This window comes from Athene noctua, chromosome 8 (assembly GCF_965140245.1).
Source record: "Athene noctua chromosome 8, bAthNoc1.hap1.1, whole genome shotgun sequence".
Classification (NCBI taxonomy): Eukaryota; Metazoa; Chordata; class Aves; order Strigiformes; family Strigidae; genus Athene; species Athene noctua.
Window position 1 is genome coordinate 24,592,185 of NC_134044.1, and position 27,724 is coordinate 24,619,908.

At 38.5% G+C, this 27,724-nt stretch overlaps 1 protein-coding gene across 10 annotated transcripts in view; it reads left to right on the forward strand.

Moving 5' to 3' along the window:
• The first annotated feature begins 1,781 nt into the window (after nt 1-1,781).
• Nucleotides 1,782-27,724, forward strand: part of PHC3 (polyhomeotic homolog 3) — a 38,208-nt gene continuing 12,265 nt past the window's right edge. For 2 of the 10 annotated variants that reach the window (XR_012634013.1, XM_074911608.1), the window contains exons 1-14: nt 1,782-1,826; nt 5,135-5,282; nt 6,054-6,212; nt 7,642-7,719; nt 9,307-9,465; nt 11,710-11,808; nt 14,434-14,674; nt 16,177-17,054; nt 18,486-18,636; nt 19,449-19,702; nt 20,502-20,658; nt 24,725-24,839; nt 26,237-26,387; nt 26,479-26,710. Coding sequence is in view for 9 of the 10 variants with exons in the window: in XM_074911608.1 (XP_074767709.1) it covers nt 5,157-5,282; nt 6,054-6,212; nt 7,642-7,719; nt 9,307-9,465; nt 11,710-11,808; nt 14,434-14,674; nt 16,177-17,054; nt 18,486-18,636; nt 19,449-19,702; nt 20,502-20,658; nt 24,725-24,839; nt 26,237-26,387; nt 26,479-26,710 (2,800 nt within the window). In the remaining variant the exon portion in view is untranslated. Of the gene's footprint in view, nt 1,827-5,134; nt 5,283-6,053; nt 6,213-7,641; nt 7,720-9,306; nt 9,466-11,709; nt 11,809-14,433; nt 14,675-16,176; nt 17,055-18,485; nt 18,637-19,448; nt 19,703-20,501; nt 20,659-24,724; nt 24,852-26,236; nt 26,388-26,478; nt 26,711-26,888; nt 26,987-27,724 lie in introns of those variants that run through there. The other 8 variants (XM_074911612.1, XM_074911611.1, XM_074911615.1 and 5 more) reach the window with 8 other exon arrangements.

Here is a 27,724-nt window from a genome sequence, read left to right on the forward strand (position 1 = left end):
GTACTTTCCAATCAATACACCTTGCTCTCTCTCGTATTGGTGATAAAGCTTTATTTGCCATTTACTTTAGGTGTGGTTAAAAAGCACAGATTATTTTTTTTCATGCTACCTGACCTTCCTGCAGCGGTTGTTTTCTTTTTCCTCAGAAGAAAGTTACTTGTTCCACCAGCTTCTGCGCAGTCTCATACCCTTTTTGTACATCTGGAAGTACCGTGCTGCATCTTAACTCACCTGTATCTTGCACCAGGACTTCCAACGTGTTTTCTATTTCCTACTGGATCTCCAAGCATGAATCTTCATTCTCCCTACACCTCCTTCTGTTTTAACCTACAAAAATTCCTATTTTCTCCTACTGAATCGTGTAATCATTTATAGAAACCAGGTATCCTCACTAGACCTGGTAAACTGTCGCTACTTGTCACAGGCAGTACACCCTTGGTCGGTGTGACTGTTTCACCCTTCAAGTTTATCTATAATGCCTTGGAAGGTATTTGTTTTGCAAGGCACTTGTCAAGATTCTTTTCTTGTCTATCCCAACTAGCTGCTAGACATCTGGCAATTTTTTTTTTTTTCCCTTCATGCCCAATTATCAGTTGGTTAAACTGTATTATGCAAGGAAACAGCAACCTAGCTGCAGTTGTGCAAATTTCTTTCTTCACTTTCTGCACAAAAAAAGTGCAGAAAGAAGTACTGTTGAGCTACATTTTACTATTTGTTCCTATTGCTCTTTTATAAAAATTTTAACCAATTTCATTTTCATTCACACAACTGGTTCTCTATCAGATATTTAAAGTGTCACGAACCAGCACTCCTGTCCAACATAGCAATTTTCTTTGTAACTCACTGCACTGAGCTGCTTTCTTTCTGTATCGTTGCAAATACAAGCAAGATTTGAAAATACTAGTATACCTGGAGGCTTTGTGATAATGTTACGTAATTCTAAGATAGAGAAAATATTTCTTCATCACAAGTCATTTCACAGAGAGGGCAAGGCACTGAGTTTATCAAGATGTTCCACGTAAGATCTGAATTAGGTCTATGTGGTATAGTGGTTACTTGTCTCTATGAAGGTTATACTTTGTTTATTCCAGGTAATACACAGCAGCTGCTAATTTCAGACAGGAGTTATTGGCATAATTCAACCCATATCCATTATAGTTAATTTAGAGGGAGAGGTGGGCTTCCCCATAGCAGGGAAAGGCTCAGCCATAATTTTGTAGGAAGGAACTGAAAGCTGAGTTAACGTGGCTAAAAGACTGTTCTGCTTCATATTCCTCAGAGAAGCTAAAAGTGTCCTGGTCAGCGCTGCTGAAGTCCCTCAGCAGCCAATGTGCAAAAGCACTACTAAAGATATTTCCCTGACCTTAACCTGCCAGCAGCACTCTCAAAACACCATGTATCACATCCTGCATTTTTCTACGGTAGCTAAAACACGAAATAAGTAAAGCTTATTTGCCACAGGCCCTAGCAACACAGAGCTGACCTCTACCACTCCCACAGGAAATTCAAGTCGTCCTGCTGAGGTAAACCTGCAGCGCCACACACCACTGCAGGCCCCGAGGGAGACGAGGCCCCTCGCCCAGCCAGGCTGCTGCTCCCCAGCACGACTCTCCCTGCCTTACGATGAAGCCACTCGCAACCTCACCGCCACCGCGGGCCGCCCGGGCCCCGCCGCGGCACCTCACACACGACGCCAGGCTCCGGCAACAACATGGCGGCGGGGGCCGTCACGTGCCCGGCGCCGACCGCGCCCAGCGCGCCTGCGCGGCGCCGCCCCCGGAGGGAGGCGAGAAGATGGCGGAAGCGGAGTGAGCGGCTTGTCCGAGGCGAGTCTCCCGGCGGGACGCGCGGAGGAGGGGGAGCAGCAGCGGCAGGCCCCGGCCAGGCCGCGGCGGGGCGGGGCGGGGCGCGGAGGCGGGGACCCGCGCCCTGACAGCGCCCCGGCGGCGGGCCGGCCCCGGGTGGGGAGCGGGTGCCTCCCCTCCCGCCCACCTTTCCGCCCTCCCCGGCGGCAGCTGCCGCCTGCGGGGCTGCTGGGGGGGGTGGCGGCGGCGCGGCTGGGCCGGAGCGGGGCTGCCGGTTGTGGCGGGGCTGGGCGAGGCCGCGGCCCGGTGCGGGGGGCTGAGGGGGCGGGCCGGCCCGGCCTGCGGCGGGTACGGCCGCCGAGGGGCCCTGCCGCTGCCTGCGGAGCGGCCCCGGGGCTCCCCCAGCGCGCCGGCGGCCGGGCCCGGGCAGCCCCCGGGCTGGGTTGCTCCGTGCCGGTCCGCGGGCAAGTTGCACCGCATGGCCTCTTTCCACGCAGCATAGTTTTAAATATTTTTTTTTCCCCTTTTTTAACAAAAACACAGCCCTAAGGTTTGGGCAAGGCTGGCCTATACTGTAGCTGGAGTGAAGGGAAAACGAGAGGATTTATTTCCAAGCCTTCGGTCACATACGAAAATGCCCGTAGGAGTTAGACTTGGAGGAAATTTTCATTTATTTTTCTGTGGTTTGGGCCCATGGAGTTGTAAGGAGAGGTCATGAGTGGAAATAATAAGAATAAACTGTATATGTTAAAAACTTACTTATTATTAAATACCAGTTATGGTTGCAGATTGTCAGCAGTTCGTTATTACCATGGTGTTTACCAAATGTCAAACTTTCTAAAACGTAAGCAGTGAAATTCCTATCTGCTGTGAAGTTAGTTTAATGTTACTGGTATAGAATAACAGGTATTGTTTTACTTTAGGTATTTGCTTTGACCAAAAAATATAAAGAGAACAAAACTTCTGAGTTTTTACATTATGCACAGTGTAACTTGAAATTCTGTAGTGTCTCCTACAGTTGCTGCTTAAATAAATACTTATTTTCAATGCAGTGTCCTATTGTGCTTTGTATTTTAGGCTTCCTTAAATGTGTAGTGGTTGTTTAAAGTCAGAGTTTAGTGCATTTTCTAAAACTTTCTTTGTATTACAAAGGTTCGAGTTGCTCACAGGCAATGTTGTAAGGTCCTTGTCATATGTTTAACAAAATTAATTTTATTGTGTTAGGAGTTTTGCCTTTTTGTATCATTGAGTACTCAGTGAACAACTTCAGAAGATTATTTTCGATTATATCTGAGATCTTTTTATAACTAGTAGCGGTCTCTGCATATACAGCATTATAAAGTAAAGCGACACTGTAAAGGCAGTAAATTTAAGCCTGTAATGTTTTTTACGCTGTCATAAAATATCCATCTGCTAAATTGCAATGGATGCTTGGTTTCCTTGCTAAAAGCAACCACATTTTATGTATTTCCTCTTCTCCCTTAAACATCCCTCTTCTCACTTACAGAGGAGAGATTCCTAGGTGTCATCTGTTGAAGCACTTTACTAGTCCTTCAGCCGAAAGAGGGCAAGCTATTTCTGTATGTTAGTGCTGTGCTGCGTGGTGTTTGTGTTGCTTACTTACTACCCCACGGCCCTACCGCATCGTATCTGCTCTAAGGTGTTAGAGGAGGACTGGGGATGCCCCTTGGCGCCAGGCCACTCTGAACAAAAGTTCAGGAGCTCTTTCCTGGTTTTGTTGTACATCTGTTATGGCATCAACTTGGGCAATGACCAAATTAGTTTTGAAAATGAGGCACTTTCAGCTCAAGGATTAACAGCTCTCACGGCTTGAACTTCCGATGGAATAGCTAGTAGAGTGGGATACATTGCACATCTCGCTAATACATCTAAAACATGGCTGAGAAAGAAGGAAATTAAACATCCAATATTGTTTTCTTAGGCTAATTTAACTGGTTGCATAACTCTCAGCTAAAACTAGCTAGACAAGTTGTAGGTGTAAATATTTTGATGTGCTTTTAATGTCTTCTGGAGGAGACAGGACTTTTTTTCAAGGTACTTTTCATTAGCATTATGTGAAATTAATGTAAAGTGGTTTTACAAGTGATGCCGTTTTTATTGCAATTGAAGTGGTTAACCATGTATGTTAACTTGTGATCTAATGTAGGTAGACAAATGGCATCGATAATGCTCAACAGATCTGAATTTTTAACAGTAAAGCCCTATTTTTTTCTTCAGTTCAAATAGTAGGTATCTGTGCTTTTAAAGCCTGCTTTATTGTCATGAATTTTCTTTGATGGCAAAACATATGCAGATATACACTAGAATGAGAAGTGTGAGGTCCTTGGGTAACCATGTATCTGTTAAAAAGTTTAGCTGTTCCAAGGAATCGGGAGCTACGGCATTGTGTGCAGTTCTCTACTTGCAGAGTAGTCGTGTTTTGAGAGGTGATGGCAGCAGCCTGGCAGCATTGCATTCTGCTTTCAGCTGTGTGCGTTGAAACTCCTAATTACGTTCCTGTTTGCAGCATCCGATGGGCGGTTTGTTAAGCACTTGGCAGCGCTGCTTTTTTTCTAGTACACTGCATTTCTCTCGATGGTTATTTTTCTGAGCCCTGCTTTAAGAAGGAAGCACATCTTCTCCCCACCTGTTTTTTTTTTAACATCCTTTTAAAAGCAATAAACAGCAACTATGCCACTTCCTGTTAATCATAATACTAATACTGAAAAAGAAACTAAGGTAAACACCCCTCATATATTGCGATTTCAGTTTTAAAGGTGACATTTTGGGAGAGAGATTGTACTCTGCAAGAGAGGGGAATCTCGTCAGGCTGGGGAGGAATCATCAGCAATACTTAACATAGGTAGTTTCTTCCTTGACTGTTGCTGGGTTTGGGAGGTATTGTTGTAAAAAGTAGAAGTGTTTTTCTCTACATCTTTTCCATTTCTTTCCAAATAGAACATGGCACCAGTGATTTTTGCCAAGAACGTTTTGCTGAATGTATGGAATGTTCAGGCAGCCGTTTCTTGTGCTATGCTGTGGGGAAGAGGGATGTGACAGTACTCCTGTGTAGCTTGCTAGAAATCTTGAGTGTATTCCTAAATTGGTCAGCTATTGATACTCTTGATGTATCTTGGAAGATTATAACCACATCTCTCAACAAATTCCATCAAGTAATAGCAAACCCTACAAACTTATCCATTTGAAAACTGTCCATTATTTTATCTCGGTGAAGTTGAGATTTTTTTTTTATTTTTTTTTTTTTTCCCTTTAAAATCAGTGTGTACCAGCCTTCTGTTTGTGAACCACTTTTATTTCAATTCTGCCAGGCTGGACGAACACTGCACAGCTATGGAGAATGAACCAAACACAACAACATGTTCTGCTTCTACGACTACAATCACTACCACCTCCACTTCCCGGACACAGCTACCACAGATTTCTGTCTACAGTGGCTCTGACAGGCATGCCGTCCAGGTACTGGGCTGTGAGATATTCTTTCCTGTACCGTACATTGCTCTCAAACACAGGTGTTGCACCATACTTTACACAAGATTAACTTTCCATTCTTAATTGCTGTCTGCTTTCTCAATATCTGTCTTACTAGTTTTCAGTTTTGCTGAAGGGTATCAGACCACTTAACAATAGTTCAGGGTACACGCCTGCCTCCCAAATAGGGGAGGGGGAAATGCTCTACTAGAAAGTTGGGGGGGTTTCCCATTCTGTAAGGGTATGGATTATTAACGTAAGACTTTACAAAATAACAGAAAATAAGGCTGTTTGTCTGACCAACATTGACCACAGGGATCCCTACAGGGATCTCTCTGTGTGTAACTGCTCCTCTGGATCCAGCCCCCTCTTGCTGTTCTTTAAATTAGGTCTCCTCAAACTCTGTGCAGTCCATTCTGTTGGTTTGATAATTGAGTTTGTCACATGCTGTCCTGATCTTTAAAAAAGCAGAACATTACGTAGGACTTGTTGACAAGAACCTAAGAGGCTTGGGTGTTGTGTTATGAATGATGCTGTATTGTCAGCTGATTGTCAGGCTTTCTTTGAAAGCGTGAATATATTTATGTTGACTATATTCTGTGACTTGGTTGAGAACAGTGATGGAGGAAGTTCAGTATGACATAATTGGTGTGAAAAGAACTTATTTGGTTTTATTTCCTTGTAAAGGTAAACTTCAGCATCATGTCAGCATGGTGTGTATTTTGTAATTGTAATTAATTACCTACTGATTCATCACAGGTTATTCAGCAGGCCTTGCATCGTCCTCCTAGCTCAGCTGCTCAGTACCTCCAGCAGATGTATGCAGCCCAACAGCAGCATCTAATGCTGCAGACTGCTGCTTTGCAGCAGCAGCACTTAAGCAGTACCCAATTTCAGAGTCTGGCAACTGTACCACAGGTGAGAGTGAAGATTGCTGAAAAAGAATGGTCTACTACTTTCTAGAGTAGGACTACAATTCTAGAGCATTGTCAAACATAATAACAGCTTAAGTGCCTGAGCTTAATGCCTCACAATAATTCACTGTTATATTTTGATGACTTTGTTATTCTAATCTGTGTCTTCCTCCAAACTATTTGGAGGATTTTGTCCAGTGTTACAGATGCTCCAGTAGGCGACCATTCCATGCTTTATTGCATACATTAAAATGCATCATGTAAATCATCAAGCAGTAATAAAATATTAAAAATAGACTACTTCAATCTTCATCCCATGATTTTCTCTAAGTTGATGGGGAAAGCGGTGAATAGCAATGTATCTTAGTGAAATCAAGTAACAATAATGAACATCTGGCATCTTAGTGTGTTTTGCCACACATCTGGCTGCATTATAAATAATGGCAAAATTCAGTTTTAACTCTGAGTGTGGAAATGTAGGAAGTAAATGACATTTCATTTCTGAAGCACAGCTTTTAACATTAGTGAACACTGGAGGAGACCCATTTTGAAAACTCAAGCAGTGGAAAGATTTCCTTTGACCTGTGTTGACCTTGGATGGAGAATACTGTCTCGCAGAGATAGGTGGTGGTTAATGATTTTACACATGGAAATGCTAAAATGGAGTTAAAGACGTCAGAGATTTAGCTGCTTGTTGTCAGAACTGAGACTGATTCTTCTGTGCTCCTGGCTTTTTCTTCTCTACCTTTTCCATTAGATCATGGTAATATATTGATTTGTCCTTTTTTTGTGATGGATTTGTGTGTGCATATACAGTTACTGAGACAGAGCAAAGAAAATCGGATTGGGGAGGGCTAAGAAGTTTTGGTATGCAGTCTGTTAATACAGAAATCTAAATTACTGTCCCTGTATTCATCTGAAGGGCTGGAATAACGTACTGTTACAGACACTAGATGTGCATACATAAATTATCATTCTAGAATATGAGGGTGTTCTTTGAGCATTTATAAAATCTGTTTTATTTTTTGAGGACTCTAATAGCAATAAAAGTTTTGAGTTTTAATAATGACAGTTTTTAATGATGTCATGTTTTAAGTTCTGAGCACGATAGGTGATGAGCTGATTAGTTAGCTCCATCATTAACAGTTTAATAGACTTTACTTCGGATAGGTTTTTTTTTTCAACTTTTGATCTGCAAGAATATGAGTGCCTGAAATTGGGTAGGAATTCAAGGCATTTAGCACCTTGCAGATAGCATTTCACAGCAGAGTGCACTTTGCTGAAAACTAATTCCACTGAGTAAAGCATTTTTACTGTTAACTCAGAGAAAAGGTAACGGTAGAGAGGGATGTTTCTGATCGTTTATGCAATAATATGAACATCACTTAAACACTTTTTGATTTCAATATTTGACACATATTCTTGCTATTTAGGCAAGCCTGTCAGGTGGGAGGCAATGTACTTCCCCCACTGGGAGTGTCACTCAGCAGTCAAGCATGTCGCAGACCTCGGTACGTAACTGAACAAAGCCCTCCATCCATTCACAACCCCTGTTGGTTAGTATATAACTACTTGGAAAAGTAGAAAAGATTTCAGTATTTAAATTTCTATGCTTAAAATTAGTATTACAGAAACAGTAAATAGAAGTATGACGACTCTGTAGTAAGTGTTGGCTGTGCTTCCAGCATCTGCCAGTCATTCTGCTGCGTGCTGCTGGCTGCTGTCATTGCTGGCCAGCGTTGGAGACTTCCCTGGTCCCAGCCTGCTCGTGGTGCTCTGAGGGGCAGCTGCTCACTCCACAAGCACTAGTGACTGTTCAGACCATGGCAAGAGTCACTCCCTGAGCTTCTGTCTCTTAGATAATTTCTTACTGGATTTTTCACATTAGTTTCTTTATTCAAGGCAATATTGTAGGTTAAAATCATAACTGCGTATCACTGATGAAACAGCACCAAATCTAAAGAATCCGAGTCAGTGCTGACATTGTATATATGAAACTGATTAAATGTTTACAGCACTCATTTCTTTATTGATTATCATCTTTTATCATGCATCTTTTATACACTTCAATTACTTTATCCATATTCTAGGCATGTGCTCGGGTTTCAGTTATTAGCAGCTCTGTGTTCAGTTCATGCTGTATTTCTTTAAGCAGCATCTTCAGACATGTAATTTGCACAGTTTCTTATGTACAGTTCTACAGTTGTTTTGAGTAGGACTTTTAGTCCTACAGACATCCTGCTTATTAATCATGCCCTCAAGCTGTTCATGACTTCAGTGCATAGCTTCAGTGATTTAACTGTATATTTTTTTAAGCTTTCATAGCATTGCTTTGGCTTACAGTTGTTAGAAGTAAAATCATCCATTTATTAAATTTAGGAGGGAAAATCTTTAAAGAAGTCTGATGTTTAACAGAATAATTGGGCTGGGATTTTTCAAGGAAATCTTTTGAGGAAGTGATGAAAAAGAGCTGGGCACTTAACTCTGTTAGACTGGTTAGGGGAAAAAAAAAAAAAGAAAAGAAAAAAAAAACAAACCACAACAGCTTTTATTTGAGAAGATGCTAAAGAGCAATTGTTGAGAAGTATTTCATGTGAAATTGTAGAAATCTTTAATCTCCAGTCATTTTTAAATGTGCATATGTAGAATAAGGAATCACAATTTCATATATGGCAGCACAAAGGAGTGTCCTGATCACGTTGTATAAAAAGTGTAATAGAAGATATCAGTCCAGCCAGGTAATATAAACACTTAAAGATGCTTAAATATTAAAATTCAGGTATTTTTCTTAAAATATTACAAGCTCATGCTACATATTCTGTAAATGTGTATTTCTGTGAGGTATATTTTTCAGACTTCATAATAACATTGTTTATACTCTCAACTGCTTATTATTATTTGCTGCAAAATGGTTGATTGCAGTTTAAGAATGAAAATATACAATCTTGCCAGAATTCAGTTTGGTCATGATTGGCTCAATATATTTTTGATATCTTTACAGTTCAGAGATTTCAACTTCCCCTGCCATTTTTGTCAAAGGCTTTAGACCCTAGAATGAATGAATTTCCATGACAGAAGCAATATTTTTGTTTCCTTAGATTAACCTCTCCACCTCTCCTACACCTGCACAGATAATAAGCCGTTCACAGACCTCCAACACCACCAGCAGCAGTATTACCCAACAGACTATGTTGCTGGGGAGCACCTCTCCAACCCTGAGTGCAAGCCAGGCTCAAATGTATCTACGAGCTCAAATGGTAAGTTTTGATTATGATTCTTAAGCTTGGTTTTGGTCCGTCCCTGTTGTTTCCACACTATCCCCCTCCCACACCTTAACTGTGTCAATTTTTATTTTGTTTCTGTAAATTATTTATAAATATTTTTCTTTAGTTTCAGGTGGCATTGAGTATTTAGTCACTAGTTTGTGAATACATATCTTCTGGAACACTGTAGACATCAGAAGTAAAAGAATTGCTGTAGCTTAGGTCTTTGAAGTTTGCTCAGCTGTTTTTAGCCTGGTTGTACTACAGTTATTAAATTGATCAAACATGGGGAAAAATAGAAAAGGAGCACCTGTCTTTCCTGGCATGTGTAAGGGCATACTGGAGCCTGTATTCAAGGTAGATTGTTTTCCAATGCATGGGTAACATTCAGAGTTCCATCTTGATTAAAATTTTCTTATATTTAACTAAGATCGTTCTTTGCATTATTGTCTCTAGAATTCAAGTTAGATACATAGCTATCATTCTCTTTGGATTCATGTGAAACTCATTAGATTCTTGCAATTTTCTGTCAATATGGCATTTCCAGTTCCCAATGGGCAACTTTGAAAAATCTGTTCAGTGATTTTTCTTTTTTTTTTTTTTAAATACTTTCTCTAGTGAGTGTCATATGAATTGAACCTTATAATCTATGTGGGATTTCACAGAAATTACTGAAGTTGTACGTGAATGCTCAGGTACCAGTCAGTACTTGTTAAAGGCCAAAGATTCTATGAGTGTTTCTAGTGTCTTTCTAGTGTTATGTTCAACTGCATGAAATAGAAAGAATCACTGTTACGCTACACTGCGGTTCAGAGCCAGAGGTCAGTGACTGCAGTGGTATATAAAACTAGATGCAAGTGTGAGTTCTTGCAGGAATTGCACCTATGAAGTATGTTTGGGAAAAGAGATCCTCTGTTCTTTTTCTGATACTTTTCTTAGACATGCACAGCAATGCTGTTATGCTAGGTTGCATTTTTTATTTTGGCTATTGTTTTCCTATATGTTTATGGAAAAAAGTATAACTTGAAGATAAGGATGTAAAGATCAAGCACCTGTTTATCCATTTGCTAGTGAAAGGATTTCTTGAGTCTCTGGTTTGTAAGCAAATCTAGATGTTGAATGCATCTAGTACTATTAAACAGAACAGGAATTATGAATTCATTACATGTCACTGCCTTTCAGTATGTTTTAACAACATAGTAGCTGAAGCACTGAGGATGACATTGCTGGGTTTTGTAGTAGCAATCTTTCTCAATGACATGGATTATTGCTACAGTTTCCTATTCATTTACACTAAACTCTCATCCAGAGTCTCAATGTCAAATCCCATGCTTATTTGAATAACTGCTTTACACCCCAGTTCCAAGAGAGAAATTTACTCTATTAGTTGTTTAGAATGGTATTGCAAGATCATTTTGCTAGCCTCAGTAGTTCAGACATCATACCCGTCTTTCAGTGTTTCTAGCTAATGTACCAAAAGTCATGTATTCTCCATCACCAAGAACTTTTGTTTTCTGTAATAAGGTCAACTCATATCTCTAGCTCCTACCAACAGCTTCATCACTAGCTCAGTTCCATTCCAGATAAATACCTTCATGTTTTCTTCTTAGCTGCTCTTTGCAGTTGAGATCTCTTTAAAAATATGGAAAACTGACTAATGGACTCTTTTTCAAAGCCTTCCATAAGCTTGTCTTTGTTGTATTGCCTATAAAAAAAAAATTAATGATAGTTAGGTACGCTGGTATTCTGAAGTTAGTAATTTCAGGTTGGTTGTATGATACCTGTTCTTGCTACGAAATTTAATTAGCATAGTTGAAGTTCATATAACTCTGTTTGTTAAATAACATTTTGACAGATTGGAAGATCTAAATTCTCTTTCTTTAACATAGTAGATATTGGGCTGCTCTCTTGACTTTTTTTTGCCTTTGTTTCACTCATTTGTAATATTGGAGTCCTCTTTAAAATGCTTGTATGAAAGATGATAGGTGTGTATATATATATGTGAGTTTTCTCAATATGTAGAACAAATATTTTACATTATTATATTTAAATTACATTATTATCTTTTAGTATTATTTACTTAAACTACCATGATAAATTGTTCTTTGAGTAAGTTCATCTAAAAGTAAAAAAGTAAATCTTAGAAACCATACATCACTGCATGTAAAATATTGCATTTCTTACACATATTTTCAAAGTTTCAGTCTGTTACCAGATTTTTTTTTTCTTGCTTAACAGCTTATTTTTACTCCTGCAACCACTGTGGCTGCTGTCCAGTCTGACATTCCTGTTGTTTCATCATCTTCCTCATCTTCTTGTCAGTCTGCAGCTACTCAGGTGAGCTTGTGTAACTTTATTAAAAATATGTCCAGTAGAGTGGGTCAAAACTGAAAAGTAAGGAAACACTGTGCTTAAGTTTACTTGCTTATACAAACTACTAATAGGTGCTGGTTATGGACAACTTCAGTGCCTTCTGTTTGCCATCACCACACATTTAGAGGTGATCAAGTTATATGTAAAATTTGAGTCCTGGATATGACATTTTAGGTTCTTGTAATTGGCTCTCATCTTTACTTTGAATAACTTGCTGTTATCACCTGAACTTGTATCACCTTTTCACTGCACAACATATTTGTTTATCATCTGGAAAAAAATGTCATTGTACAGATCATTACAGAACATATTAGTCTTCTGCTGTGAAAAATGAACATTTATCTAACATGTTTATGCTTTAATGAGAGATTTTCCCTTCTGTCTAAGCAGTTTCTTTAAAAGCCTTTTGATAAACAGACCTTGTTTAGAAACCTTTTAGAAATCCAATACCAGATGAATGTTCTCTGACTTTATGTTTGTTGACCCCTTCAGAAGATTCTAGTAGATGTGAAGACATTAAAGATGCATCACTGTTCTGAGACAATGGTAAATCATTGAAGCTTATCTTCCCTTTGCTTTGTGAGGTGGGCAGAGCTTGCTGGAATCCAGCTGCGTATTTATGCAGGATGCTGTTGAGCAAGCTCACAATGTTTTAAGTTCATCAGTTGAGGCTTCATTGAAAAGATGGACTGTGCCTTCAGTCTTGCAGCTATCATGGCTCATTAGCCTTTATCACAGCTGCCTCTCTTTTCTCCAGATTCTGCAGATCAAGGCTGAAAGTGCAGAGAGGTTACTGGCCAGGCCAGCAGCTCTTTTTGCATTTTGTATCTTTCTTTTTTGTTTAGGGTAGAGATGTCAACAAAGCATGTCACTTCACAGTCATGGTCCTTCTGTATGGCAGGGTTTTAGAGGTCCACTTAGCATAAGTCTGCCTGGCGGCACAACTTCCTGAGACGTTGTTAGAGAGGGACAGAAGAATCTCACCCCAGACTGTAGAGCTTTACTCGCTCAGATGAGCTGCTGTGGTGACCCTGCCAAACTCAAGCCATTCCTCTCCCCTCTCAATGCTCAGTACTGCCTTATTGCTAGATGTTGTTAACCTTGGTTGTCTGGTAGTTTCTATAGCAGCAGTGACATCGCAGAGATAACATTTTCATCTGTACTCAGTGATACAGTGAAAAAGCTTTAATGCCAATACATTTTATTTTTCTTACCTTATGATAAATACATCCTTGGAGTTTGTCAGCTGGGTTAGAGAAATGCCCCTGTTTGCCATATAAGCAAACCTGAGCAAGTAGGCAATGCTAGTTATTAAAAAAAAAAGTATTTAGTTATATACATAGGGGTGTATTTACACTTAGCAAGATGTTTGTGAAGGTACAGTGTAGTGATCTCACGGTATCATCTTCCACGTAGAAGTACCAGAGAAGCTCAGAAGTTCATCAATGACGAGCAGTGTCTCAGTGTCACACCTAACGTGGCCTGTTAAGTGAACTGACGCTTCTCTGCTACTTACTCTTCTTCCCTTCTGCTTTCATACTTTTTTCTTACCATGTGTGTCCCCCTCATGTATGACCTGGACATCTCAAGATTAGTTACCTTATCTGCTAAAGTGTGCTGAAGGTTGATTTGTACTCACAGAGATAGGATTGCAGTAAATGCCTCATGCATGCCAATAAGGAAACAAATACTGTTGTCTTCAGAACAGGATTTGAATGTGTCCTGTGGTAACACACTGAACAGCGAGAAGTAAGATGTAAACTAGCTGTTCGTTACACAAGTACAAACTGTTGCATGAGGAAGGGATTATGTAATCAAAATAGTGGATGGTGATAATAATTAGTCCTCTTTTTCATGTAAAGTATGATGTAAATTAGTGCTACAAGGGTAGTCTTTATCCTTGAAAATAAAAGTCTATCTCAGCATGAAGGATTTGAAAGCTGGGATCATTATGTACAGAATCTGGCTGTGATACAACAGGCATTAGTGAAAATAATCACTGACTCATTTACATTTCAGAAGGCAAACCTTTTGTTTCATGCGACATTGGAGGTGTCATGATGAAAAGGTAAATTGATATTGCTGTAGAAATAAAGGGCTCAGGTTTGTTAAGACATGGATAACATACAGCAGATTCTGGTCCCACTGACTACCCAAGGCTCTGGTTTATGTTAGTCTCTGGAAGGATGCCTACAAACCACTGCACTTCTGCAGCATCTATATAAAAATATCATTGCATTTGCTTAAGATGCTTTGTGTCATTCATTTTGAAAGGACAATAAAAGATAAAAACTGCAAACTTTATTTCAAATTAACGTAATGAACAACTTCCATTTCTTTTAAAAGTTCAATAAGAAAAAAAGACTTCCTCGCATTTTCTTAATCACTGAAGTAATTCAAGATCCCTATTCTTCTCTCAATTTTGTGGCTTAAAGGATACTTCAATATGCAGATTTATAACTTCTCACGTTACTTTGATCACGTGGGATGAGAAGCATGACCTAACATTATTTTTTTGCTCTTTTTGCCTGAATGTTTGTCACAGGTGTTTATATGGTTTGGATTTTTTACATTTTGCTCATTTCCCAGGTTCAGAACTTGACACTGCGCAGTCAGAAGTTGGGTGTATTGTCAAGTTCACAGAATGGCCCACCAAAGAGCAGCAGTCAAACTCAGTCACTGTCTCTGTGCCCTAATAAACCTGTAACCAGTTCCAAGGGCAGCCAACCAGATTCCTCCGAAAGCAATAGAAAAGGCGAGAGCCCAACTCCAGAGTGTCGGAGTACACCAGTCACACGGACATCAAGCATACATCACTTAATAACGCCAGGTAGGATGAAAATGGATCTACAAGAAAGTTATTTTAATTAAAGTTAATTTGTATGTTATGGTTCTGTCAGAGTCCAATGCTTTCTGACCGGGTTCTTTTGGGTATTCCACATGAATAGAGCTTAGTGTTTAATAGTAAATTTACTTACTTGTTGCTATTGGACGTTACACAGGATTTTGATTTAGCAGGGTGATACAGCAGTGTTCTTAAATCACAATAGAAGCACAATATAGCAATTTCAATACACAGCTGAATCACAATGCAAACATGATTCTCATTACTGGTCCCTCTGAGTGCTCCTTGTCAGGACACGTCATCCCCAATCTCTGGGAAAAAATATGTGGGCTGAAACCACCTCAAGCCATCTCATCAAAATCTATTTTTTGCTGTCATCAAAATCTATTTTGTTGGTGTTATTTTTTTTCTGTCTTATCTGTGTCATCAGAATGTTCTTATATCAAGTAGTTTTATACATCCATAAGTATTAGTGCCCCAAAATCTTAGTATTTTGTATTAAGAGAAAAACCCAAATAAACATGCAGTTGGTTAGATAATCGTTTACATTGCATGCAATGTATTTGCATTATCTTCATTATTTTGGAAGAGTAAGGGTAGTCTAGAAAATTGATCTGAATTCTGTGGAATTTAGCTTGACTTAATGGCAGCTTTTAGAGAAGGAGTAAGACTGAGGCAAATATTCTTGAGGTATTGAGCACTAATGCTCTTAGAACTCACTTCTGTAAGGAAAAAATATTCACTAGCAGAATAAATAATGAAAAAGATAACATAAATGAGTTTTTTGTCAAGTGGAAAAGACAAAGCAAGAAGAGGCTTGCATGTGGAGGAAAATGTGTGCAGATGCTGTAAGGAGTAACTAGTGAGTCACTGGTTCACTTAAAGGTGATGTGATATCTCTGGAAGCTCTACTGCTTTCAGATTCATACCTTTCAGTTGTGTGTTCAGATTCAGGCAAATACTTTGCAAGGTTTCAATTCATACTGAACTCTTGTAATTTTTTGTAGTCTTTTAAAATTGTATTACCTAAAGTTTAACTTAGCAGTTACCAACAAATCCTGTTGATTGTGACATGCTTATCTCTGTATTCCAGTCTGTTTCAAAGCAAAGGTTAAATCCATTTAAATTTGCATGAAATTCTTAAATAAGTGAAGGCTGGGTCAGCAATAATCTTAGAACTAGCACCAAAAAGATAAGTTTAGATACTTTTATATAGAAAGTACTTACCTGTGTATATATATGTAAAAAGCATTGGCTATGTTCCTTTATTCATTGCTGCATTTTGCTTTGGAAATTGATATATTCCCCTAATAAATTATTCTTGTGTACCTTATGCTGTCAAAGAAGATATTTCCAAACATAGATCCAAAGAGTTGAAAAAGTTGTGCTTGTCTTACTGTAAAAGGAAGAACTTTCTTTTAATATTTTTTAGAATGTTCTCTGGACTTAAATGAATACTAATTGCCACTTTCTTTCTCCCCTCACAGCTTCATATTCTCCATTGCAACCTCATTCTCTAGTAAAACATCAGCAGATCCCACTTCATTCACCACCTCCAAAGATTTCCCATCATCAGCTGATACTGCAGCAGCAGCAGCAAGTCCAGCCGATTGCACTTCAGACGCCGCCGGGCCAGGAGCCCCCTCCGTCACAGCACTGCCTGCCACTCCCAAGCCACGGTCTTCCTCCGGGTCCCAGCAGTGTCCAGTCCCACTGCTCACCCATTCACCTCCATCCTCCACCTCTAACACTATCTCCTACTCCATCCCAGTCAGCTCAGCAGTCAGTGGTGGTATCCCCTCCACCTTCACACTCTCCTAGTCAATCACCCACAATAATTATTCACCCTCAGGCACTTATTCAGTCACAGGCGAACTCCCTCGTGCCAACAGCTCTTCAGCCAGAGCAGGCTGCTCCTCAGCAAGCTGCTACCAATCCAGTCCGACCAATTGCACAGCCACTGAATCTTCCGTCACATCTGCCGCTTCCCTCTTCCCCCGCTGTACATATAGGGTCAGTAGATCAGCCCAGCTTAGTTTCCCCAGGCCAACAGATTGTGTCCTCGACGCCCCACCAGCAATATTCAGCCTTGCAGTCCACACCTATCCCTCTGGCAGCTCCTCCTCAGCTGTCAACATCTTCAACCCAGATTCAACAACTGCCCTTGCAGTCTGTGCAGTCTTTACAAGTGCAGCCTGAAATTCTGTCCCAGGGCCAGGTTTTGGTTCAAAACACTTTGGTTTCTGAGGAAGAGCTTCCTGCTGCAGAGGCTTTGGTTCAGCTGCCATTTCAAACTCTTCCACCACCACAGACTGTTGCAGTAAATCTTCAGGTGCAGCCATCAGTACCAATTGAAACTCCGGTGGTAAGTGGTAATACTGCAGTCCTTTATTCCTTATCCTGGGCTTCTCTAAAGAACTGTAAATCTTGCTCATTGACTTCAGGGGGAGCTAAACCATGTGCTAGACAGAGGCCCGGAAGACACTAATTGATTACAGAAATGAGGTTTAAAAAAACAATAGACATTTGCCTCTGATTTTTTTTTTTTTTTCTTTTTGTAATGGATTGTCAGTCAAGAATATCAACCAAGAATCATGGAAGGGCAGCTTTTGGACCTAAATTCTTATCTCTTAATGAAATTGCAGCATATCTAAAGTTAAAAAAAACAAGTAAATATATGTCAACACATCAGTGAATTTTGATAAATTATACTATATGGACTGTTAGCTTCTACCTCTTTATATTAATCCAGATATAATATAGGCAATTGAAATTTTGAGTAGGAGAATCATCTCTATACAAGGTGTGAAGGTGTATAGCATATTATTAACAGTTCTGGATAATTAATTTTATACTGTCATTGGAAAAATCCTCTTCATAAAAGAGTAGGGGAGTTTTTGATGCTGGCTTGGTGTTCCCCATCACTGCCATTTAATTGAGTTCAGTGTTAGTCTCAGACATCTGCAGTTTGTAAGTGAAGGTTTCAGCTTCATTCACACTGAACTAAAAATCACATATAGTGAAATAAAATGGTATGCAAACAATGCTGCCATTTAAGATGGCATCATTAGGCTTTAGTGGTAACATGCTAATGAGATTAACGTGAGCAAAAGAATCAGCGGCTCTTGTAGGCTTTTTTTGATTTACCAGTGGGTTAAGGAAGAAGGTGTGCTGTTTATATTAAGAGGATGGTGATAATCTCAATCTCTGATATTTCATGTAGAAATTGGGCTAAAGAGTAGCAGTCAGGTTTGCTTTTGACAAGGTGGTTTACATCCTAATCTGGTCAGTAATTCACATAAATTTACCTCAGTAGTTCTGAGGAAAATACCTTATCTCTTATAACCACTAATACTTGATAGTATAGTCTTGGTGTACTCTTCTGAAATACTCAGTTTAATTACACCGCTGTTTAAGATAAAGAACAATGTGCAGACTTGTCTTTATGTTATAAAGCTTGCATTTTGCCCAAGTGTTTAAATAAATAAAAATGTGTGGGTAAATAAAAATACTATAAGGATGAGATATTGAAAAAATTAAGTTCTCTGGTCTGTTTGATAGGAGAATTGTGCCTCTCTATTTTGCTATTTATAACAAATTACTTTATTTTTGCTCTACTGTCCCCAGAATTCTTTCTTTTTTATGTAGTTTTATACGCAGTTTGGAAACTAGTATTTTGTTAGGAGATAAGCATATTTTAACTGGTAATTTATTTTACAAACTGTATTTATGCAACTCTTTTAAGGTATTAAGATAGAATGGAAATCTCTCTAAAGCAATAGTTTGTTGGATGCAGATTTACCAAGTGGAGAATGTATGTGAAGAAGAGATGCCTGAGGAATCAGATTGTGTCCATATGGCTAGAACACCTACACCACCCACTTTGTCTCCACCAGCCATAACCTTAGGGAATGGAGAGGCACTTAATTCAGAAGATCCTTTGTCAGGTGAGAACAAATGTCAAACTAAGATAGCTGTTCTGCTTAGAAACTTCTTCTAGTTATTGATGTTTTAAAATAAAAATTTATTATTTTGATCTTTTTTATATTATTTAGTGGTCTCGGTTTTTAAGTAAAAGAAACTATATGAAGTATATTAGGAATTTGTATGATAAAATGAATGACTCGGTCCCAAAGATTTAGCTTATATATCTGTTTGGATATCATGTAGCGCAGAAAACCAATGAAAATTTTTCTGCAGTGAATTATAAGATACACATGCCTGTATCAATTGTTGTCCTGCAAACTACTGTAACTTCCCCAATGAATTAAATACACAAATAGATGTATAGTATATGTATATATAGAGAGATATGCTATACATATAACGGGGTGCTTAGTGGCTTGATGTTGTATATGTTTGTGACCCTGCAGGTTGCTGAGGCTCAGAGCATCCCTGAAAATAAATTCTCTCTTTAGAAATACCCCAGTTGTTCAGTCCTGAGAATCTAATGTTTGAAAATACTGGTTTCTGCCTTTGACTTACAGATTTATGATTTGTGTAGGTAATTAATGACCAAATGTGCTTATAGTTAGTGGGTACTTAGTTAAGGAAAATATTTACATGAGAACTGTTTGTTGAAATAGTGTGTCAAAGAAAAAGATCTTGTTTCAGAGGTAAAATCTATGAACCATAGGAAGAGCCTGTGTTATGGGATGATGGGTGCAGAGATGGGTGTGTTTATCACATCTTCTAGAATTCTGAGCTAATGGTTGGACATAAGTGATAAAAACATGTCATACTTTGTTATTTTTTTTAGAACATGGGGGAATACCTTCAGTGACATCATCAGTCAGTGCCTCAGTAATTAAATCTCCATCTGATCCCTCACATGCTTCTATTCCACCACCACCTCTGTTGCTTCCAGCAGCAACAACAAGGAGCAACAGCACATCAATGCCCAATAGCATTCCTAGCCTAGAAAATAAACCTCCACAGGCTATTGTTAAACCACAGATCCTGACCCATGTTATTGAAGGCTTTGTGATTCAGGAGGGGTTAGAGCCGTTCCCTGTAAGTGTAAAAGTTGCTATGAATTTTTTACTAATCTTTGAAACAAGCTATTTTTAATGATGATGTTGTTTGTGGCTAGTAGCTATTTAGATCTTGAATCATTTTTCAAATGTTGATTTTGACTTTTTTTCCAGTGATTGGTAACTTGTTTCTTAAGAGAACTGAGTATTCTTTTATACTGTTTATGTCTTGCATATATAATCAGAATTCATGGCTTCCCAGTATCACTGGATGACACGGACTAAATGCAAACAGAGACACAGCTGAGTAGATAGGCTATATCTGAGGGTAACTACAGAGAGCGATTTTAGGCTACTTTTTTCAGTAACTTTGTTTTGTGTTTGTCTCATAGATAGCTCAATTTAAGTGATACCTTAATTTAAACCTCTGAGATGAGTCTGTGTTAAAATTCTAAAATGTTAAAATTTTGTTGTTTGAAGCACTTACTGAGCTTGTTATGGTTAGTACTGTATCTGGTAAGAATTACTGTTGAACATTTTAAATGCACAAATGGACAGTTTAAAACCTATGTGCCTGCATTATTAATTAATTTAATGTGTCATTTTCCTATTGCTTCATTTCCTTTGTTCAGTGTAGCTGCAAACTCTGCAGAGCAGGAGTGAGTCTTTGTATTTCTTTGAGAAACTGTATTTAGAGCTTTGATACTATATAATAATGATTAATTGATACAGAATAGAAACTGTGATTCTAGTTGCAGTTACAACTGTTAAGTCACAAATACTATTTTCCATTATTCGTGGTTCAGTTAATCACTGTTGCTTTGCTTTTATTGCAATAGGTAAGTCGTTCATCTTTGCTGGTAGAACAACCTGCAGAAAAAAGATTGCTAGTGGAGGGTCAAATCATGAGTGTTGTGTGTGTTGAATCAGACTTACAGAATACAAAACATGCGGACAACTCATCAGACACAGAGATAGAGGATATGATTGCAGAAGGTTTGTAGTTTTTGTTTAAATATCCTTTTTTCTTCAGTTCTGTATGCATTACAGAATCCCATCCCGTCTGTACTTGTGGCATCTTTATCCACTCTTTATACTATCTCTAATAGAAACTATTTTCAAATGGTTTTTACTAGCTACACTTCATAACAGCAGTTGCTGTGGCTGCACACAAATATGAAGAAGCTGTGCACTTGTTCTGCTTAGAATAGAGTGGTCTCTGGCACAACTCACAAGCTAAATTGAGTTCCCCATGCAGTAACTGACATAATCATCATCGTGGATTTTTTCAGAACTTGCCAATCAACTATTTTGGATGTGTTAACACCACTATTACTGTTCAAGCCCAAACGTAGGTAGACTCATGAGTGTTATGAAATGGAAATTAAACATAGCATGGCCCAGAAAAGCCAAGTTATTCTTTAACTCACATTTTTCTGTAGATTCACCCAAGATTTGAAAGTCCAGAATTTTTCAGCTACCTCTGGATTTTCTCTTCCACAGCTTGAGCAATTGCATAGGAGCTGCTTTTGGTGATTTGTTCAGATTTGACTTAAACTCTTGGCTTCATTCTCTTAAAATAATTGTTTTCCCTCTTTCATATCAAAACTAGTAAGTGGGGTAAGAAGGGACAAATACAGTGCCTGCTACTGCCAGAGGTCTGCATCGGGGGAGTGGCTGGAAAAAGTCAGGACAGCGTGTCTTGAGCAGTAGCAAGTGTCACCATAGCTGTGCTTCAACTCCTTCCCACTCCAGGCATTGTAAATTGTCACTTAATTAAAACAGTTCATCCTCCGAGCTTTTCTCCCAGGAACTTTAAAGATAGCAACACCGATGGCAGTTAGTTAGCTAATGTGATTTCTGCCTTAGTGAATGGCACTGAAATGCAGTAAGGAAGTTGGCTCCATCCGTTGTGTATCTCAGCAAACAAATTAGCTCAAAATTCAGTCTTTTAGACTATTAGATTCTGGTACATTATTTCTTTTACTGCAATGATATATATCCATTACTGCTTGTGAGCGTGTTGGGTTGGACCCAAGTCAAGGATTGCAAGGTAAAAAGCTTGCTTTAGAAAGCATTCTGAATTCAAGAAGAGTATTTGCTGGTAGTGAAGTCAAGTAAATATGGTTGGAACTTTTGCTTAAGTCTGATTTACTTTACTGCTCAGGCAATATGTATCTCTGCTTAAAATTAAGAGTATATTTTTACTTGTAGCATTTATTTGTAGTAGGAGCCAGTTTAGCTTGGAAGCACATCACTGGAAGGAAATATTGACGGGTTGCAGTCCTCCTCCATGTTAATATAACATCTGTGCAAAGAAGGAAGAAACTGTAGAAAAGTGCCTGAAAATGAAACATAAAATAATATTTCCTAAATTATGGCTGATTACATGATTGCATTTACTAGTATGTCTCACTATAGTCCAGAGCCCTTCTTCATTTTGCAGTAACAGACTGGTTTAGTGGCAGATACTTCAAGTGCTTTGCTTTGTAACTGTAACTTTCTTTTGAATATGCTGTAATTAAGTTGCCTATGTAGAAATATGAAGAAACAATTTTTATGAAGTCCACTTTTTAAATATATTACACAATATTCTACTGTAAAATAATTTGAGGCCCATACCTTATTCTTCACAAACCTTCACATAGGCATGACACTAAATTTTAGAAGGCAAGCATCTGACATTAATGGTGAAGGGTTGCAGCGTGACTGGAAGTTTTCTAAACCTTTGTTTAATTTAAATTTGCTATTTTTTTGGTATTATCTCCCAGTGAAGGCTTCCATTTACCCAGTTCTTTGAGAGGGAGGTCCAGTGACATGAAAGCATCAAGCACAAGAGGCTTTAAAACCAAAAAAAGACATCTGGTAAATGGCGTTGACATTTTTTGGTTATTTTACAGCTCAATGGAGTTGTACTACCTTTCTACACACAAAATGAGACATGTAGATCTTTTAGCCCATGACTGCTTAGTAAATTGCTTCATAAATTTCTATTAAATGAACTTGCTTTCTTGATCAAGGGTACAGGTCTTTTTTTAATAACTTGTTTCATCCAGTATATTAAAAAGAAAAAAACAAACCACGTTTTTTGCTGTATGGTCTATCTTCTAGTATATTTGAAGCTCTGTTTGTAATCATTATTTTGCCCTTAATTTGTTACACTAGATCTTAATTCAGTTTTCAGTGGTACTCCCTAGGAACTTTCCAGTATTAACACTGTGTTGTTTCTCAGATTTCAAACAGCTTGTCTTTTTTTATGAAATTATTCAAACATTCATGTTTTTGGTTTTAGTTATTGTTCCTGACAGCAGTGTTAGGTTTATGTACACAGTTTGCAACTACTCATTAAATGAGCTAGTAGGAAACATCCAGCATTGTGATACATCCCCGTATGCAGAAGTTGAGCAAAGGTGATTTTCTGATACTAAGCCAGGGTATGATTGCACGTGTGGTAAAAACACATAATATGCAAAAGAAAAGGCTCTTAGCATCAATTTTTGCTTCACTCTTGTCACTTTTTTCCACATAGCATGACCTGGATTGGGAGTGAGTGGGTTTTTTTGGTTTTGTTTAGAGTGATTGATTTATTTGAAGGATGCATCTTTGGCGTTTAACCTCAGTTGCAAGGTTGGTCAGATTTGCTATGTTTCCAATTTCCAGTTTTTACTTCCTATGTGATACAAACTTCCTAAATTGGAGACTTGCGACATGGTAATTTTCAGTCTGACCTTGCCAGGATTTGTTGACTTCATTTATGTCTTTGAGTCCTGATACATCAGATATGTTATTGGAATACCCTCTTCAGTATTTTTACCTCTTTGCTGTACTAGTGCTTTTTTGTTACCTTGTCAGTACAATAGTTAGTGTTTTACAAATCCATAGTTAAAACCTTTCAGTTAGCCTTTGATACCTGCATTTGCATCAGAGTTTACAAAGTTTAGAACAAAAAGCTAGTTTGCAATTTTTGAAACTAATTATGTAAATGGAAAAGTAGAAGGTGAATAGCAAGAGGCAAAGTGTGTGAAACAGTGACTCGGGTAAAATAAAAACAAGAGAGAAATGTCTGTTTAGTCTTCTGAATTTTGAGCAGTGTATTTTGTCCGTGATTGCAGCCATGTGGTGTGTGGTTCTTTTACTTAACCTGAATGACCACAAAATGTTACATTTCAGTTTGTGCCAGTTTCACTCCTTCGCTCCTTATGATGTATTTCACAGATGGTGCATGGGGATCAGGGCTTCTTCTTTTCCATGCCAGAAGTCAGGTTGGTTTGTGGATGTGGTGGCATTATTCTAAACTATGTACAAACCATGCTCTACCCACAAAATACGCTTCCAGCAGAAGAGACCATAGGCATTCAGCCTCTGACGTGTATGCTGCCTGTTGGGCTTTTCTGCTTTTTCTTTCACTGATACTTCTCTCAGCTGGCGTTTGAGTTCTTCACAAGAAGCAGGAAAAGTGCCTCCTCATCTCACCAATAATAGGAAAATATCCTGTAAAAGTAGTCTGTAAATTGGTAGATGCTATAATCCCTTTTTTTCTTACACACAACTTATCTTTTTCATAGATAAGATTCAGTGCTTTACTTGCTTTCACAAGTTACTTTGGTTGTAACAGTTGTTTATTCAAAGAAAGTATTTTTAAAGGGTTTATGTCATTTATGTATTTTAAAAGGTATTGTGTCATTACAGGAAAACTTGAATTTAGACTGTGGAACGCCTGGTTCTCTTAATGAACTCTTTATAAGCAATTCATGAGGACTGTAACACTTCGTTTTAATTGTTCTCTATGTTTGAGGGCATATTTGCTCATGGACGGCTTGAAATTTTAACAAAAAAGCCAAATAAGGCCACTGAATAACTTAACTGAAGGTTCAGTTTGCTCAGGATCTTTTCTGTAGAGAGTGAAATCTGTGACTTGCTTAGCTTTGCATCATTTTCTGTTAATCAAAGTATTAATTGTGGTAGATATTTGAAAATCTTCTATTTACCTGCTTGAAATGAGTTTTGAACATAATTTTGTGTCACTGAAACTGACTTCTTTATGCCTCACTCCTTTCTTTAGAGGGACTGGATGAAATTGAAAATGATCTTTTGAAGTGTGAATTTTGTGGGAAAATGGGATATTCTAATAAGTTTCTACGGTCAAAAAGATTCTGCTCCACATCCTGTGCCAAAAGGTACTCTGTCTAGTTATTGCTTATTATTATGTGGTGAATGGAACAGCACCCAAATAGTATCTGATTTTGAAGAATAAACAGTAAAGCATGACTGCCTTCTGAATTAGCAGAGCATGTGGGTACAGAGGACTATGGTAGATTATAATATATTTCAAGAAGATAGACAAAAGGGGATTACAGTAAAACTGTGGACCTCTTTCCAGAGGGTGTTGTGAATGCTGTTGGGCTTATGGGATGGTGATGGGTGTCATTGAAGAGAAATCCAGGAAGGGTTACGGAGCGTTTGGAAATTGGTGCAAAGGTTCGTGGGCCACAAATCGTTATGTATCTCTCCTATTCCTGTTGTCTTTGTTGGGCAGTGTCAGAGAAAGAATGCTGGGCTAGGTGGGCTTTCTTACAGTTTTCTGTGATGCTAGGGGGAAGAAAAAGTGACTGAATTTATTTTGGCATAATTGAAATGCTGCGTAGACAAAGCATTCTTTTATGAAAAACACTGGTTTTAGTAACAGTATAAAAATTCTTTATTTGCATAGAGTAAAATAGAAATATTCATAAAAATAAATCATTTAGTGTTTTCTAAAGCTTCTCCTTCCTTGAAAATAGTAAGTGATGCTGTTTGCTTGTACATGGTTGGCACAGAAAAATGGCTGGTGTGTGTTTCTCTGGGTTTAGTATGCTGGTTTCATTTTGGTTAAGAGAGGAAGAATTCATAGTCAACATCTGAATGTAAAATCTTCCATTATTACAGCTGGAAAATTGATATTTAATCCCAGATTTTATAGAAATGGGGAATAGTTTTCCATTTTTAATCACCACTTAGTTCTTTTTTTTTTCACCAGAGTGCTTGGAGACCACCTTTCTTTTACATCTGCTACTTTTTTAATCCTCCATGTGAGACATTCCCATTTTAAGTAGTGGGAATGTGTATTTTTGATTTGATACTTGTTGGGATAGTACCAGTGAAATAATCTTAATAAGGGATTTGGCCCCTTAATCTTAAAATGTTGGGGTTTTTTACCTCCATGCTCCTTTGACTGGGTATCAGCTAAGTAGGAAAAGGTGGCAGCAAAAGATAATGTGACTTTAGGCTTTTAGTGGACTTTTTAGAGAAGCAGGATGGGACTATGTGATAAAATGCAAAGGTGTTTCTATCATGGGAAATTTTTAAGCGTGGGAAAGGTGGAACATCTTCCAGGTATGATCTACATGTACTTGATCTTGCATCAAGGCAAGGGCTTGTAGTAAATGGCCGTTGAGATACCTTTCTCTTGTGTTTCTGTGACAGCTGTTGTCTTTAATTAGGCAGAGTTTCTACAATACTGTAATTTTATGGTTACTTGATTGAATTCAGTCCAAAAAGCTATTAGTGCATTATTGAATATATCTTACTTCTTTAGGCACAGCCTTAGTTGCACTAAGAAATTTGGGCTGTTTACATCAGACAAGAGCAGTCGTTGGAATCGGAAATCAGATAGCCAAAGTCTTGGGCGACGCGGGCGTCAACCGAGTGGCCCTGATGGGGCACCACGAGACCATTTTCTTAGACAGGTCTGTGGAATATTTGCTTAAAACTATGGCATTGTTTTGGGAATTACAAATAAAATATAATACTGTAGTGTATTTGTACTACGTTTTCCAGCTTCCAATTACTTATCCATCTGCAGAAGAAGATATGGCTTCTCATGAAGATGCTGTTCCAGCTGCCATGACCACGCGTCTGCGAAGACAGAGTGAAAGAGAGAGAGAACGTGAACTTAGGGAACTAAGAATGAGGAAAATGCCAGAGAGCATTGACTTGTTACCAGTGGTGCAAGCCGACCCGTCAGTATGGACTGTTGATGAAGTTTGGGCCTTCATACATTCTTTGCCTGGTATGTGCAATAACTTGTTCCTTTTTTTTTTTTTTTTTTTTTTAACAGTAAACAGTAAAGCTCCCTGCTTTTTAGCATTAGTGTGATGAGGAGGTGGTGTGGTTAACAGCACTAGTGTACTTGTTAGTTGGTGATAGAAACTGGAATGTGATTTCTTTCCTCTTGCTTGTTCCTTCAGCACAAATCACATGTTGATAGAACTAGTCCCACTTCTGCTGTTGCACCGCAGCTGATGGAGATTAGAGCTGTTGCTCCCTTCAGTCTGACTTCTCTCAGGAGGTCAGTAGAGAGATCAGACACACTTCTTCCCTTTTACATTTCTTTCTTTTCCCTCCTTACTTGGTGCTTATTCAGTAGGAGAAGCAAGAAGGGAGTTATTTTCCTTTATACAACTGAAAAATTTGAAAGAGCTGTCACGATACATCATTAGAAGAACCTTGCTTATTCTTTTTTATAGAGCTAAATTTTGTTTTGCATAGCTTTACTCAGTAACTGATATGCAGAGGACTTCTGCATACAGACTCAGGTAGAGACAGTCTATTCTCAGAAAAAAAGAAATCTCTTTATTTACAAACCTTTTCTTTAGCTCAATATTCTGTTCCCTTTATATCATCTTCAGGTTATTTGACATTTGTTTATCATTTCCTAACTATCATAAGCTTTAAAGCTTCACTCCCCTCTCTTTCCTGGGGATGCTGTTCTATCGGATCAGGTACTGTAATCCTTCCAGGTAACAAGGTACTTCTCCGTAATATCAGCCATACAAGAACTTTTGTTTCTTACCCATGTAACTCTCATTACAAAACAATGAAACCCAGGTTAAGTTTACTCCTATTTTTGAGGTTTAGAAATACTAAACCATTTTTCTGCATATCCCATTAGGCTAATAACCTGTAAGGAATGTCTTCCTTGCTAAGTCGTAACACGGATTTTGACAGTTAATGTTTCATAAAGTAGGTCAGGCAAAGAATTGAGTAAGGGATGTCTTAAATCGGCAAAAATCATCCTCGAAGT